Source organism: Manis javanica, chromosome 8 (genome assembly GCF_040802235.1).
Source record: "Manis javanica isolate MJ-LG chromosome 8, MJ_LKY, whole genome shotgun sequence".
Taxonomy (NCBI): domain Eukaryota; kingdom Metazoa; phylum Chordata; class Mammalia; order Pholidota; family Manidae; genus Manis; species Manis javanica.
Window position 1 is genome coordinate 98,484,118 of NC_133163.1, and position 13,594 is coordinate 98,497,711.

At 38.8% G+C, this 13,594-nt stretch overlaps 1 protein-coding gene across 4 annotated transcripts in view; it reads right to left on the reverse strand.

Moving 5' to 3' along the window:
* FBN1 (fibrillin 1) overlaps positions 1–13,594 on the reverse strand; it is a 236,413-nt gene that overhangs the window by 174,369 nt on the left and 48,450 nt on the right. For all 4 annotated transcript variants that reach the window (XM_073211771.1, XM_073211772.1, XM_017680284.3 and 1 more), the window contains 2 exons: positions 12,795–12,890; positions 9,010–9,105 (listed from right to left, as the gene is read on the reverse strand). In XM_073211771.1, coding sequence (XP_073067872.1) covers positions 9,010–9,105; positions 12,795–12,890 — 192 coding nt within the window. The remainder of the gene's footprint in view (positions 1–9,009; positions 9,106–12,794; positions 12,891–13,594) is intronic.

Here is a 13,594-nt window from a genome sequence, read left to right on the forward strand (position 1 = left end):
ATCAGAGTCTGAATCTCCAAGATAAGAATGTTAAAGATGTTAAGAGAAAAAAGGAAGGTGGGGAGTGTAAAATTAATGGATTTGGAAGTGCTGGGTTGAACTAAGTCAAAATGGTTACCTTCCTGTGGGACTCCCAAGAGCCAACAGGCTAATATACCCAGTGCTTCTCTAATAAAAAGGACATGCTATAGAGTTTTCAAAATGCTAATGACCATGGAAACTTCATTTCATGGAACCCCCATGGGACTAATGTTCTACAAAAAATACTTTGGCTCATCATCTGGATATATTTGTCCAATAAACATTTACAGACCAGAAACAACACAGATTCTCTAGAGGTCATAGCTACTAGGGAACAGAAACACTTAGTTTTCTCAAGGACTCTCAATTGAGCATTTAAATTGGTAAGGGTCTCCAGACTGCTATCTATAGGTCAAGCTAAAACAGTTTCAGAAGTAGAGCAGTCTACCCATTAACTGATATATACAAAGGAGAAAAAATTTTAAATCCCGATACTCTGTCACATACAGAATACAGTAGAATAGAAGGAGTATCACAGAGAGATTCGAAATTGACCTTCCCTTTTTTGGAGTTCAGCAAGTTGACATCCAGCCCCCTCCTCTCCTCTTAGGTGGTCTCCCACACTGAGAGATGACATAGCAGAGATCACCTAAGTGTGACTGTGTCCTCCTTTCCCCCTGCTCAGTTCCAACCTCTGCATCTCTGTACCATCTTCTTCCTTCACTAGTCCTTTCCCTCACCTGCTCTGCCTAGCTAAATCTTTGCCCTACTTGGTCACTCAACTATTTCATGTATGCATTTCTATCTGCCCAAAAAATGGTTTTAAGTCCCTGATAACAAGAACCATATACTTCCTTCTGCTTCCATTAGAGTGCTTAGCTTGGGGCTGAGCCTATATGAAATAGTTGCTACAGTTGTATCTAACTGACATGACTACAAGAGATTTCGCTTGTCATTTAGATTTGAAGAAAATTCCACTGAAACAGATATTCTGAGAAATTAGACTCTCATCTAAACCCCTGGATTGGTTTTTAAAAAATTAGTTTAAATATCAACACAGGTCCTGATTCTCTTAGAAGCTGAAGCAGCAGCAGGAAGAAGGAAAATTAGAGACGTAACAGAGACCTTAGGTGAAGTGTCGATGTGTATTCCTAGCAGCAAAGGTCCAGAGCTGTGCTTTCCTACATGGTAGCCTCCAGCCACATGTGGCTGTCAGCTGGCCCAAACGGAGATGTGGCACAGTAGATGCATTAGAGTTCAAAGACAGTATGGAAAAATGAATGCAAAATATCTCATTAATAATTTTTAATATTGAATATCTATTGAAATAAAACTTTTGAATAGATTGGGTTAAATAAAATGTATTATTAAAATTAGTTTTAACTGTTTCTCTTCACTTTCTCATGTGGCTACTAGAAAAGTTGAGTTATAAATGTAGCTCACATTATAGTTCTATTGGTCAGCACTGTTCTACTATTTTGAGCATCCAAAACTGAAAAGTAGTCCAAATATTAAATGGGGGCTACTAACTTATAAAAGCTAGTTTCATTTTTTTTTGAAGTTCATAACAGCTAAAAAAAAGAAGAAAATAAAGGTAATAAAGGTTATCTTTAATATATTTTAAGATGAAACCAGGACACCAGAACTTATATCCAATTCAATAACTATATTAAATTATTTGCTTTGATAATATTAGAGGATGCTAAAATGGACATTTCAGTTGAAGCACCAAGACAACAGATACCACATTCTAAGTCAAGTGTGACACTATGATGCAGAATTTGCAAAGAAGGTGATGATAATCTGATCACAGGGCTCTTAAACCCTCATGAATATCAAGAATATCAAAATGTTCAAGACTGTAAGAGATGAGAAGAGGGTTACTTGGGAGAGGGCTGAACTGTCACTAGCTAAGAAACTGGTGGAGGACCACATTATGATGACAAGTCATGAAAGAGGCTTCAGGGAGGCTGCTCAGACTGCATGACATGCACCCACTGCAGTTTGCAGGACTGGGGACTGGGGAGTCTCTAGTGCCTGGAAACTGGCTGGCCAAATGCTGTGACATGGTTCAAGGGAGAGCTTGTTGCTATGTCAAAGTCGGTTTGCACTCTGGCAATCTATCATGACAAAAAATGCGTGTTTTCCACTCTCCAGCTGCGGGACACTGCAAGAGAAAGCTGCAGTGCAGTGGGCTCACACTCTTTCTCAGAGTGCTGCCTGGAGCAGCAATGAGGCCTCAAATGGCTGGAGGTACCACTGGATGCCCAGGGGCTGAGGAAGGAACTATAAGCAACCAATATGAACACAGATGCTTCTGCTCACTAAGGGACCCGCAAGGCAGAAATTCTGAAAGGGACTGGAAAATTGCATCCACGAGAGAGGGAAACACTAGCCCACTGACTGAGCTCAGAGGGACACAGAGTGGGAGACAAAAATTAACCCACCTTATGATTGCATGCCACCGGACCTGCTTGTTCATACCAGGCATGGCAGCGTATATTCCCTACATGTATACAGTTACTCAACCACAAAAAATGAGTGTCTGTGTCAACAGATTTCCTGGAACTATTGTAGGAAAATCAAGTTAATTCATGATCCACCAACTGCCAAACATTGCAATACCACTTTAGATGCATTGTAACATTTAGGGAGTTCTGCCTCTCTATCTACACATTGGTATTTACTTTCCATTTACGCTTGATACCAAAAACGAGGCTAACAGAGGGCTTCAGCACGTTAGTAACAATAGTTATTGCTTGTTACCTTTTACAAAAAAGAAAATAAGCATAGTTCACAAAGCTCTGTCTTCCAAAGGCACTTAAGCATGGAAGTTAGCCTGTGACATTTACTCTGGGAACTTTAACAGCCATCTAAAATGTTGTTAAAATTTATGTTAAATTAGTATCAGAAATACAGCACTGCAAAACTTACTTCCAAACAGAGAAGGGAGGAGGTGGGATCTACATTTCATCAATGCCTTCCAGGAAAAAAAAGCATGAGAAAATCAGCTCTTCATTCCATGAATCATTCTAGACAGGCTTCTGAGAGTACATCACTCTACTTTCTTTTTATGAGGCAAATATATCCAAAATATAATACCTACAAATGTATGGTTATTATGTACTTGGATCATTATATGTTAGTCCTTTCCATTCATTAGATACAATGAAGATGCTGCTTTCCAGGATTTACAAAAAAAAAAATGCTTACCTATTGCTTTCAGGACAGGTTTTTTGAAAACTATTCAATGAAATCATTAAAAAAAATCTGTGCAAAATCATCATATTTGTGTCATCAGAGAAAAGAAGTTATGAGAATAATAGAGTTTCTCAGATACTAACTGCACATAACAGAAGTGGAATTACAACCAACCTGTCTTCTACTCTTCTTCCATTAATGTGCAAAACAAAAAACAAACAAAATAACTAAGCTAAACACCGTTTCCAGCTCCATTAACACTGGAATTCCCTAAAGGAGGCATATATGATGACTGAAGATTAATTCACTTTCCATTGACACACTTTTCTGATGGACTATGAATCATCATCATAGTTCCATTTTTATTCTAGTCCATATTTGTTCCCCATTTTTCCTTTTCTTAAAGCTCTCAGTTCAATAATAATGCTTTTCCCTATACTTTATCCACTAATAGCCAGCAGTACAGCCAACAAGACTTTTCTGATTTTGGCAAAATTCCCAGTATTGTCTTCACAGTTTAGACTTGGGTAAGAATTTAAAACTGAACAAACGATTCAGGATTGAAAAGAATCTATGTCCATGCTTACATTTACACAGTACATGATGAAGATCTCTAGATGAAATAATCATAGAAAGCTCCTTGTTATTCACATTTATGCTTCCAAATGACTTCATCCTTTGGTTTACATAAAGCTTGACATTAAAACACAATCCAATTCCATATGCTTTAAGAGCTACATGAGATAATTCTTTTCATTGAGTCAATTTTTGACCCAAAACTACTAAAGTGTTTGAGTATCCACTATAGTCACTAGAAATGACACTATTTTAGGTTGTTTCTAAAAACCCAAACACCTCCCAGAGAGGGGAAAAAAATGGCCACATACCCATTTGAATGTAGGGCTGACTCTATAAAGTAATTCAAAAAAATTGTTTCCATATATGGTTTGAAGAGTTGTAATATTGCAAGAAAACAATATAACCTTCCATGGTAACCACCCTAAATGAAAATATTAATTTATACTGTATGTCTACCTCTAAGAATGTTGGTTCAGTCCAGTGAAGTCAATCTATAGGAACTGCGAACAGACAGGAATCACCCTCTCACTGGGAGTAGATTTTTATCTTTAAAATATTAAAATCAATCAACAAGGAAATATTCCAGAACTCTACCTTAGCTAAACCCAAGCAACACTCAGGACTCCTTTCCTTTGGCTTTTAATGATTTAAAATTTAGCTCAACTTTGAAAGACCTAAAACTCAGCTCAGCCATACCAGGGAGGAAAGCTACCTACCTAGTCAATTTCTTGAAGGGTGTTTTCTGGTTTTCTTTTTTTAATCTATTATTTCCACACTGAACCTCATAGTCCTAGATTTATTCTTCTAATTCCTCAGAAAATTCTTTATAGTTACTAATGGCTTCTTCTCAGTGAAACCCAAATAGAGTACAATGGTTAAATGTGCTGGCTTATGAACCTGACTGGCTGGGTTCAGTTTTTGATTGCACCACTTAAAAGCTGTCTGACCTTGGGCAGGCTATTTGACTTCTCTTTGCCTCTGTTTACTCCTTTATAAAATGGGGCTGTTTATAGGACTTTTCTCACAAGGTTGTTGCAAATCACCCAAGTAAAGTATTTGGCACACTGCCAGACATTCTAAGCACCCAGTATACATCACTTATTATGACATCAAAGGGTCTCGCGGGCATTCTTATTTCTCCACACTTTGAAGAGTCTAACAATTGCCAAGCTACTCCTTGCTTTGACTTTCTTCAGCTTAGTGCTCTCCTGGTTCTCTGGCTTCTCTTTGTGTTTTCTCAGTACCTACCTTTTGTTTTCTTCTTCCCCAGCCCTATTCAGCATACCCCCTCCCCATCTCCCAGTTCAGATCTACCCCCACCATTCTTCTCTTTTTTCATTACCTTGAGAAGTTTCATCCACTCTCATGATTCACTGTATCTCATGATTCACAAAAGCATTTAACAAGATTTTAAATAGTCTACATTCTGAGGCACAACAAGAGAAAGCATGGTTCCATGTAGTCTTGTTGGCAGTAATTATGGTACTATGCAATACCAAAATAGGCACTGACCTCATTTCAATATTCTAATAAATGCTTACATATTGTACCACTGACCTGAGGCAATGATAACTTTCACTGGTTACTTAAGGTGTAAGCAGAGAGGGACTGCCCCATCCTGATTGGGAAGGAACAATCAGGAAAACCATAAATGTAAATCTACAGAAAAAAAATGTAAGAAGAAGAACAATGAAAAAAACTTGGGATGTAAAAAACACAAAGAGATGCATGCAATCTTTGATACAGAATGTAGTAGGAGGTAGCAAACCCAAGTGTCCACAGGGGCTAAGAAGCCAAATAAATGCAGCGAACAGGATGTATGACAATTGGAAGTGGTGGGGATTGTGGCAACCTAGAGAGCGTCACCAAAGGTATTCACATTCAGTATTTAAAAGTAAACACCACAGGCCAAACAAGTCACAGTCCCTACTTTTCCTCCTCTGAGTGTAGAGAGAAGCAATAGTATCACTGCCACCTGCCCAATAAGGCTGACCAGCCAAGAAATTTTTAAAACACATTATTTTTTACTGGATAAAAGCTACAAGTGAGACAAATCTGCTTCATAATCTGGTCGCATTTGTTGAATGAATGTTATGACTCATAATTCAAACAAGGATCCAGTGCTTGTCTCCACCACAAATAAACACTTATGTTCATGGATTATTAAAATTCACTTGTTAGTTGAAAATGATCCAAATTCTGCCAGTATCACTCACAAAGGTTATTCCATTCTCGTATTGGCTCTCTGAGGTAGTTACAGATGTATAAAAGTTCCAAGATCTCCCCAGAACAGAGCTGCTCATCCTGAGAAGTACCTGAAACTGATGTTTGAACTGTTCCCTTCCATGCGCATTGCATCACGATAGAAGTTGTTTGTTTATTGCTGCCTGTTTTGCATCAAAACATACCTTCTTTCCTGCATCCCTGCCAACTGAAATGTGACAGTCTGTGGCCCTGAAAGATCACACTTCTGAAAAATGGGGCCACATTCAATTAGGTAAGCTCTGCATAAAATGAAAACAATGAAAAATATCCAGTATTTTCCACAAGTAGGCAAACAGCAATTACTTCCAGGAGATACTTGTTCATATCTGATCATTGTTATCTCCAAATTTCCTAATGCTCCAAAATAAGTCCAGTTCAACACTTCTGGGCAATGTACTTATACATTAGTCATTGAGTTTGGGGTAGGAATTAAAAAAGATAATGAAACCATAGTTGTTGCTGAAGAGCTTACATTCTAGTAGGGGCGATGGGCATGGAAACCTGATTTTTCAATATTATGTGTTAGGTTCTGTTGAAAGAGGTTTGGAGAGAGTGCTAAGAGAATGCGGAAGAAACAGAGTTCAGCTTCCTGGAAGGGAGAAGGAAAATCAGTAGAATTCCAGGAAGTTCATGTTTAGAAATAAAAAATCACATCTCAATTAAAACACAAAGCAACTAGTCTTGGTAGTTAAACTTAATAAACTAGCCTAGGTAATAAACAACTTAGTAAGTATGCTAATGACCATCAGGAGAAGACACACTGAATACTTCCCTGTGCTTTAGGATGGATCTATTCATTTTCATTAATCACTCATGAAATCATAAGCATACACTACAGTAAAGGGATATATTGCTTCTTACTCTTTAAAGAAGGAGGCAGGTGACCCATAAAAGCAGAAAACAGTTTAGACTTTATAAATGGAAATGGAGTTCTGAAATCAAAAGAACTCCCACTCCCCTCTCCCATGTGGTGAGGGAAATTACCCTTGGGTTTCCCTTCTTCCGTAAATCCTGGAGTTATATTCATGGGTACAAGAGGCAAAGAGTAATGATTAAAGAGAACTGATTCCTCCCCAATCTCCACAACTGCAAATGCCTGAAAATCTGCCACCAGAGGATGAATTTTACTTAGATGCACTGTGAAGATTCTATAGAACCAAAATATATTGACACTTCTGTGCAAACTCCAGGCTAGCCTTATGATGGAAGGGGCAGTTAAGACACTCCAAACCTTGAAAATACCCTGAGTAATTATGCCACTTTTAATTAGTAGTTTGGTAACTTAACCCATTCACCTCATTTCTTAATCTTAGTCTAAGATCAAGTTTTTGAAGAAATAACTATGGATGGTTACATATCATGCCCTCTTTATTTTAGACTATGTTGTCATCAATACCTGAACTGCAGATATCAATATTCCTTGCAGAAAATTGTTAACCACTTTCTTGGAGGTAAAATGCCTAAACTTCAGCCTACTAGTAACTTTTCTTAAACAAATTAAACCCAGTATTATCATCTGGGAAATTATTTTCACACAAACTCCTCAAGTTGTACATTAACAATTTTAATCTCAACCATTTAAAGCCTATGTCATCTTCACTGAGTATTACCTAATTGAAACAGTTGTCTCTATTAGTCTGGATACCATTAGATATATATTAACTCCAAGTCAATAAAAGTACATCAAGTTGAAAAGAGGAACAGTTTTAAACAGTGACTCTAAAATGATGCCAAATGCAGTGTAAAGGCCAAGAGCCCACAATGCACTACACATCAATACCATGGACTAGTCTTACGAACAGGAATACAATATAACTTACCCAGCAGTAACAGTAATTGACCCAGGATTACTTGCTAAAATATGTATTGTTACTTTATCAGCAAATAATTGAATTTAGATGAATTTGTAAAAATAGAAACAAAAAATAATTTCTCACATACCACACTCTGCTCTGTTTTTAAATAACATATTCAACAGCTGCTACCAAATTTTGATTTTTTCATCTTAGAATAAAGATATCTTTATATACCTTTGAATAAAACTGACAATTGCAGTTTAAAAAGTCTTTAAAGTATTTGTCAGTGGCCATTTTTCATGAGCATTTTTGCAGTTTTCTATGAAATGAACCTCCCAAACCTCCACTGTACAAGCAGGAACAATGTGAGAATGGCTATGAATATAGAGACCAGAAGATCAATAAGGCCAAAGTTTTGGGGTGGGAAGGAAAACTTAAGAATATTACACACATACATCTATCTCAGTATCATATTTGTCTTTATAGGTAGGCAAATCATGTAGAACATGTCTTTTAATTACGAGCAGCAGTAAGCATTAGACTTGAAAACTGAAAATCCATATTCAGATTAAGGTTTATGATTATGTGTGTGACCTTAGGCAGATCCCTTGAGCTCCCAGACCCTTGGTCTTCCCATATGGAAAAATTTGGACATCAGTGGGTTTCATATATATAAAAGCAGTTTCTCAGCAGGTGATGGATATTTCTAGTGAATTTTGAATTCTAAACTTGTATGCCACTACAGCCCCCAATAGGTCCTAATAGATACGTAGTTGTATTTTTCTTCAGTCCAAATTTTTCCTTTTCCATGCAGATGTTTTCTTTGAAGCCACTTCTCGAATGTATTAGGATAAAAATGAGCTCAATCTTTCCTTACCTTGAGGGAAAATTCTCTTCTTTTTATCTTGATGCTAACCAGTATTGATGTATATGCTCACTACTGAGTCCCACACCCCACTGGCAGAAATTACTAAATAACATGCATAGATTAAGGGCCATTGTCTTGTCTTCCTATGAACTTGATGATCCAGGAATCCCCTCAAAGCTCAGCAAAAATTCATCACGTAACCACAAATTCTGACGTGTTTAAATCAAAAGTAGCTTTAGCCACCCCGACATCTTTATATTAATTCATTTTTTTAATTACCTCTTTCACACTGGGGTCCAGTAAAGCCGTAAGTGCATGCACATCGATTTGGGGCCACACACCTTCCCCCATTGAGACAGCCACTTTCACAGACAGCTGTAAAATAAGGAGAGAGAAGTTGAGAGGTTTCACACTTAACAATTCCCTGAAAGGATGACAACAAAAAAATCTAAATAATCACCCAGACGTTCGTTTTAAACAGTTAATCTACAGTTCCAGCTCCACAGACATTCCTCAGTCAACTCAGGTACACCTGCCTAGAATAGATGAGTTTGTACCCGTGTTAACACGGGCAGTTTCCTTCTGGGAAATATCTGAGCAAAGCTCTCAGTTCTGTAACTACAGTGGTGGTTTAGTGGAGGCATCACTAGACTAGAACTGGATTTTAGCAAGCTGACTCTTTTGCTTAAGATTTATATTTAATTTCCAGAGGGCTCCTATGAGGGGAAACTTGGCCCCTCTACCTCCCCCTTACAGAAATGCAGCATGTTCAATCAACACAATTAACTGCAAACATCAAAACATTAATACTGACACTCAGTAATTTATGAATTATAATGAAGGACCAGTTGAATGTTATAACATGGAAATCAGTGGCAAGGTAAGTCCAAGATAAGCCCAGAGATGCTGAGGGAGGGACATTTTCCTTATCAGAAAAGGCATTAAAATAAGAACTGAAAGCTCATGCCTTGAGCAACTCTTCTCTGTACAATTGGGTACGACTCTTTCGTACATGGCCTCTTTCTAGGCATCCTTCTCCGTGGGTGGCAGGCTCTTCCCTGCCAAATTTGTCAGTCCTACTACCTACTCTTCAAAGCCCAAGTCAAACCTCACTTCCCATGAGGCTTTCCTAACACCTCCCTTCAAGTTAATTCCTCCTTCATATATGTCCCATGCATTTTGCCTGTACATTTGTGGCAGTCATAGAGTTGAGCCACTCAGATCTCCCTCGAAGAAAACCTACTCTAAGGAGATGAGTTGGCTGACAGCCTCCATCTGCTGCCCCTTCAGTTCTGCTACAGTGTTCACACCTAGGACACTATCCCCTTGCTGCTTCCACTCAACAGCGAAGCATAGTGGGGTGCTAGAGACTGGAACTCATTTAATGGGCAGTCTTTGCTCTGGACTCCCTATCAGCCTGGCCAAGCCTCTCTTGGAGCTGTGCTAAAGTCTGAGACTCCTAAACAATCATGCCATCTTCCCTCTCTCCTTAGGCAGGGGTCAGACCTGCATTGTGGCATGAAGGCCCTGCACTCCTATTGCTGCTTTCTCTCCCCTTTATTCTTCACAGGCTTTTCCTCAATAAATCTCTCATGCATCTAATTCTGTCTCGGGATCAGAGGAACTGAACTGAGACAACCCGTATAGTCAAAAATTACAGCAGAAGTCCATTTCTCATCACAAAATTAGAGAGCTTTATGTATATTAATTTTTCTGATTTACTTCAGAATTTACAGTTAATGGGAAAATGAAGAGATTTTAAGCAAACAAGAAATTTTGAAATTATCTAAGCCAGTGCCCCCTCCCCCATTTTACAGGTTAGAAAACTGAAGTCTAGGAAAGGTTTTCTAATTCTAACTGAGCACCTGTGTGTGCTGGGCTTTGGGCTAACCTCCCTCAGGCAGCACTGAAGACACACTGCTGCACCTCCTGATTCCCCTTCCAAAAGTGCATTGTAACCCACCCCCACCTCACTGTCCCTGCAGCCACAGCCTTGCACTACCCTTCCTGCTTCCCTGTTCTTCCCCCCCTCCCCTCTCCAGGTTCAGCCTCTATGCTGTGGTTCTCAATGTGGATAAAGTGAAGGTTCCTGTGGCCAGAATTCTCACCTGGCCCTTGTCGGCTGGCTCACTACACATATGTGGGCAATGCATTGTTACTGACTCTATATAAAGGGTGCTGCCCAGTGCTCTGGGAGATACAGTGGCACAGCTGCAGGAGAGCAGAGCAGAGGCTAGAGTGGTGGCAGTGCTGAGGACAGAGGACCAGAGGCAGAGACTGGCTTGCTGCATGCAGGCTTGCTCTGAGTGAATGGGATTTAGTGACTGACCTGCCACCGTGGAAATAAAAGTTGGGTATAAACCCTTTCATTCCAACAACATTCTGTTGTCATTTCTTTGGTCATACTGAATACATAGTGAACTTTTCCAGGGCTGAAACCCACTGGGAAGACATCATTATAAACCACGATAAGTGAACTGCGTAAGGCTAGCATTTCACAGCACTAAATGCATGGGCTGCGAAGTCAGGCTGCTTGGGTTCAAATCCCAACCCTGCCAGTTCCTCCCTGTCAAGTCTTAGATACGTTACGGAAGTCACTGTGCTTCAGTTTCCTCATCTGTTAGAAAGTAATAAGGGCCTCTAACTCAAAGGGCTGTTGTTATATTAAAGGAGTTAATACATGTAAAGAGTTTGAAAATGTACCTAGAATACAGTAAACAAATAACTCAATACGTGAATGTTGTTCATTGTTATCTCCCTCTCCTCTCCTTTCGATGGAAACTGGGTATGCATAAAGGCACTCAAAACCTGGCCATTGCTTCCATTCTGACCTTACCTCCCTTCCCAGCATCCCTCAGCACTTAAACTCAAGCAACACCAAAGCACCTGCTAATGGGTGATGATCTGGTGTTTTGACCCAGGCTGTGCCAGCTGCCTAGACAGCCCATCTTCCCATCATCTGGCAGTAAACTCCTACCCACCCCTCAAGACTTAGCTCAAGTGTCTCCCACTTGGGGAGGCTGTGCTGCCTCTCCTCTCTATGCTACTGCTCTGGGCTGCACAAAACTCAATCACTATTCTTACCATACTGCAGTCACAGGGACACTCTACAAATTTTGGTATATTTATAATAGCATTATCCATCATAGCAAATACATATACAATGGCAAAAATTAGAAACAACATGAAAAAATGCTCATCACTAAGGCTTCATTAAATAAAGAGTAACATATTCATGTAATATTGTATACCACTAAAACGTATTTTTAAATGTTTAGTAATATGGAGTATACTTCTAATAAAATATTAAGTGAAAAGTAGCATGAAAAATAATGCATACAATAAGATCTCATGTTCCAAACGTGCATTAAAAGGCTAGAAGGTTAACAGCTGGAATGATGGGATTGTGGATAATTTTCCTTTTACATTTTTTAACTTCTCCAAATTTTCTGCAGGATATATATATTCACCTTAGTGTAATAAAAAACAAGCTTTTTAAAAGGAATTTTCATCTTCTGCAAAGCACAGGGGCTAACAGAAGGCAGATAAATGGTGTTCATGAATAACCAATAAACTGAATTTTTGCTATTACAGTAGCATCTAGATTGGGAAGCTTGAGAGGTGCAGATTTCAATAACCAAGAGAAAGGACATTTGAGGAGAAAAATGAGGTCAAGTATTGAAATATTTTATTTGAGATGTGTCTTAAAAATCCAGATGGAGATGTTCAGGAATCAAATGGAAGGCATACATCTGGAACAAACAAGAATTCTCCACCTTGGCTCATGATTATAAATCAAAGGGATAAGGTAAGTGGGGTGATGAAGGTAAATGGGTGGAAAATGAATCAAAAACCATTCCCAAGATTCCAATCAGAAATTCCAGTCAGAGTACGTGATCTGTTCATCTGTAAGAGTCCCTGGATGTCTCTAAAAATGCTATGCCCCATGTAATCAAAGGAAACCCATCAGCGCTTATCTCCATATTATTTTTGTCTGTGTATCTGCTTACATATCTGCCTATATAGGTTTACATCCAGAATACTCATAGCTATGGTTTACTTACGCTGTCCACAGTGAGTCCCTATGTATCCTTTCTGGCATAGGCAGTGATCGTCACTACAGCTCCCTCCATTCATACAGCGAATATTACAGTGTTGAACTTGACAAGGAATGGAAAAAAAGAATGATTTAGTTTTGCAATTAAAGTACATAGACTTCAACAGTTCACAGGAGTTGATTTGTACTGATTGGAAGAGAAAAATAAAATGGTTTATCAAGACTCATATACTTATGCAGAAATAACCTAACTGACAATGCTAAGCATGCTATCTTTTGTGTGTAAAAAATGATTTACAATACAATGTAATTGTTTCTTGGATATTTACTTAAAAGTGCTAAATAACTTCCCTATTTTACCAGAACTTACCACCCAATGCCATTTCTATAATTTACACCAACAAGAAAAGAGTGCCTTGAATAACCCTATAAGACAAGATTACGATGGCAAGCACTTTTCCTGTTAAAAGATTTGGAGTCCCAGGTAGGTGGCCAGGAAAACAGTCAGAGTGACAAATCCCAAGGAATTCTGTTAAAATTTTGGAGGCAACAAAAAGAAGAAAAAGCATACCTACAACCGTATCCAATAACAAGACTGCTTTAATAATGGAGATGGCTGGACTTGGCTCAGAACGAGTTGTTTGTCTAAACTGTAACCTTAACCCAAATAAGACCCACAGAGTTTGGATTCCACTCTTTATCACATTGTCACCTACAGAAGTGTGAGCTTCAGGACCCTGGGCAGGACAACTTAGACCCAAGATGGGAAACCAGAATAAACACACCCATAACAGACTGACAGCACAG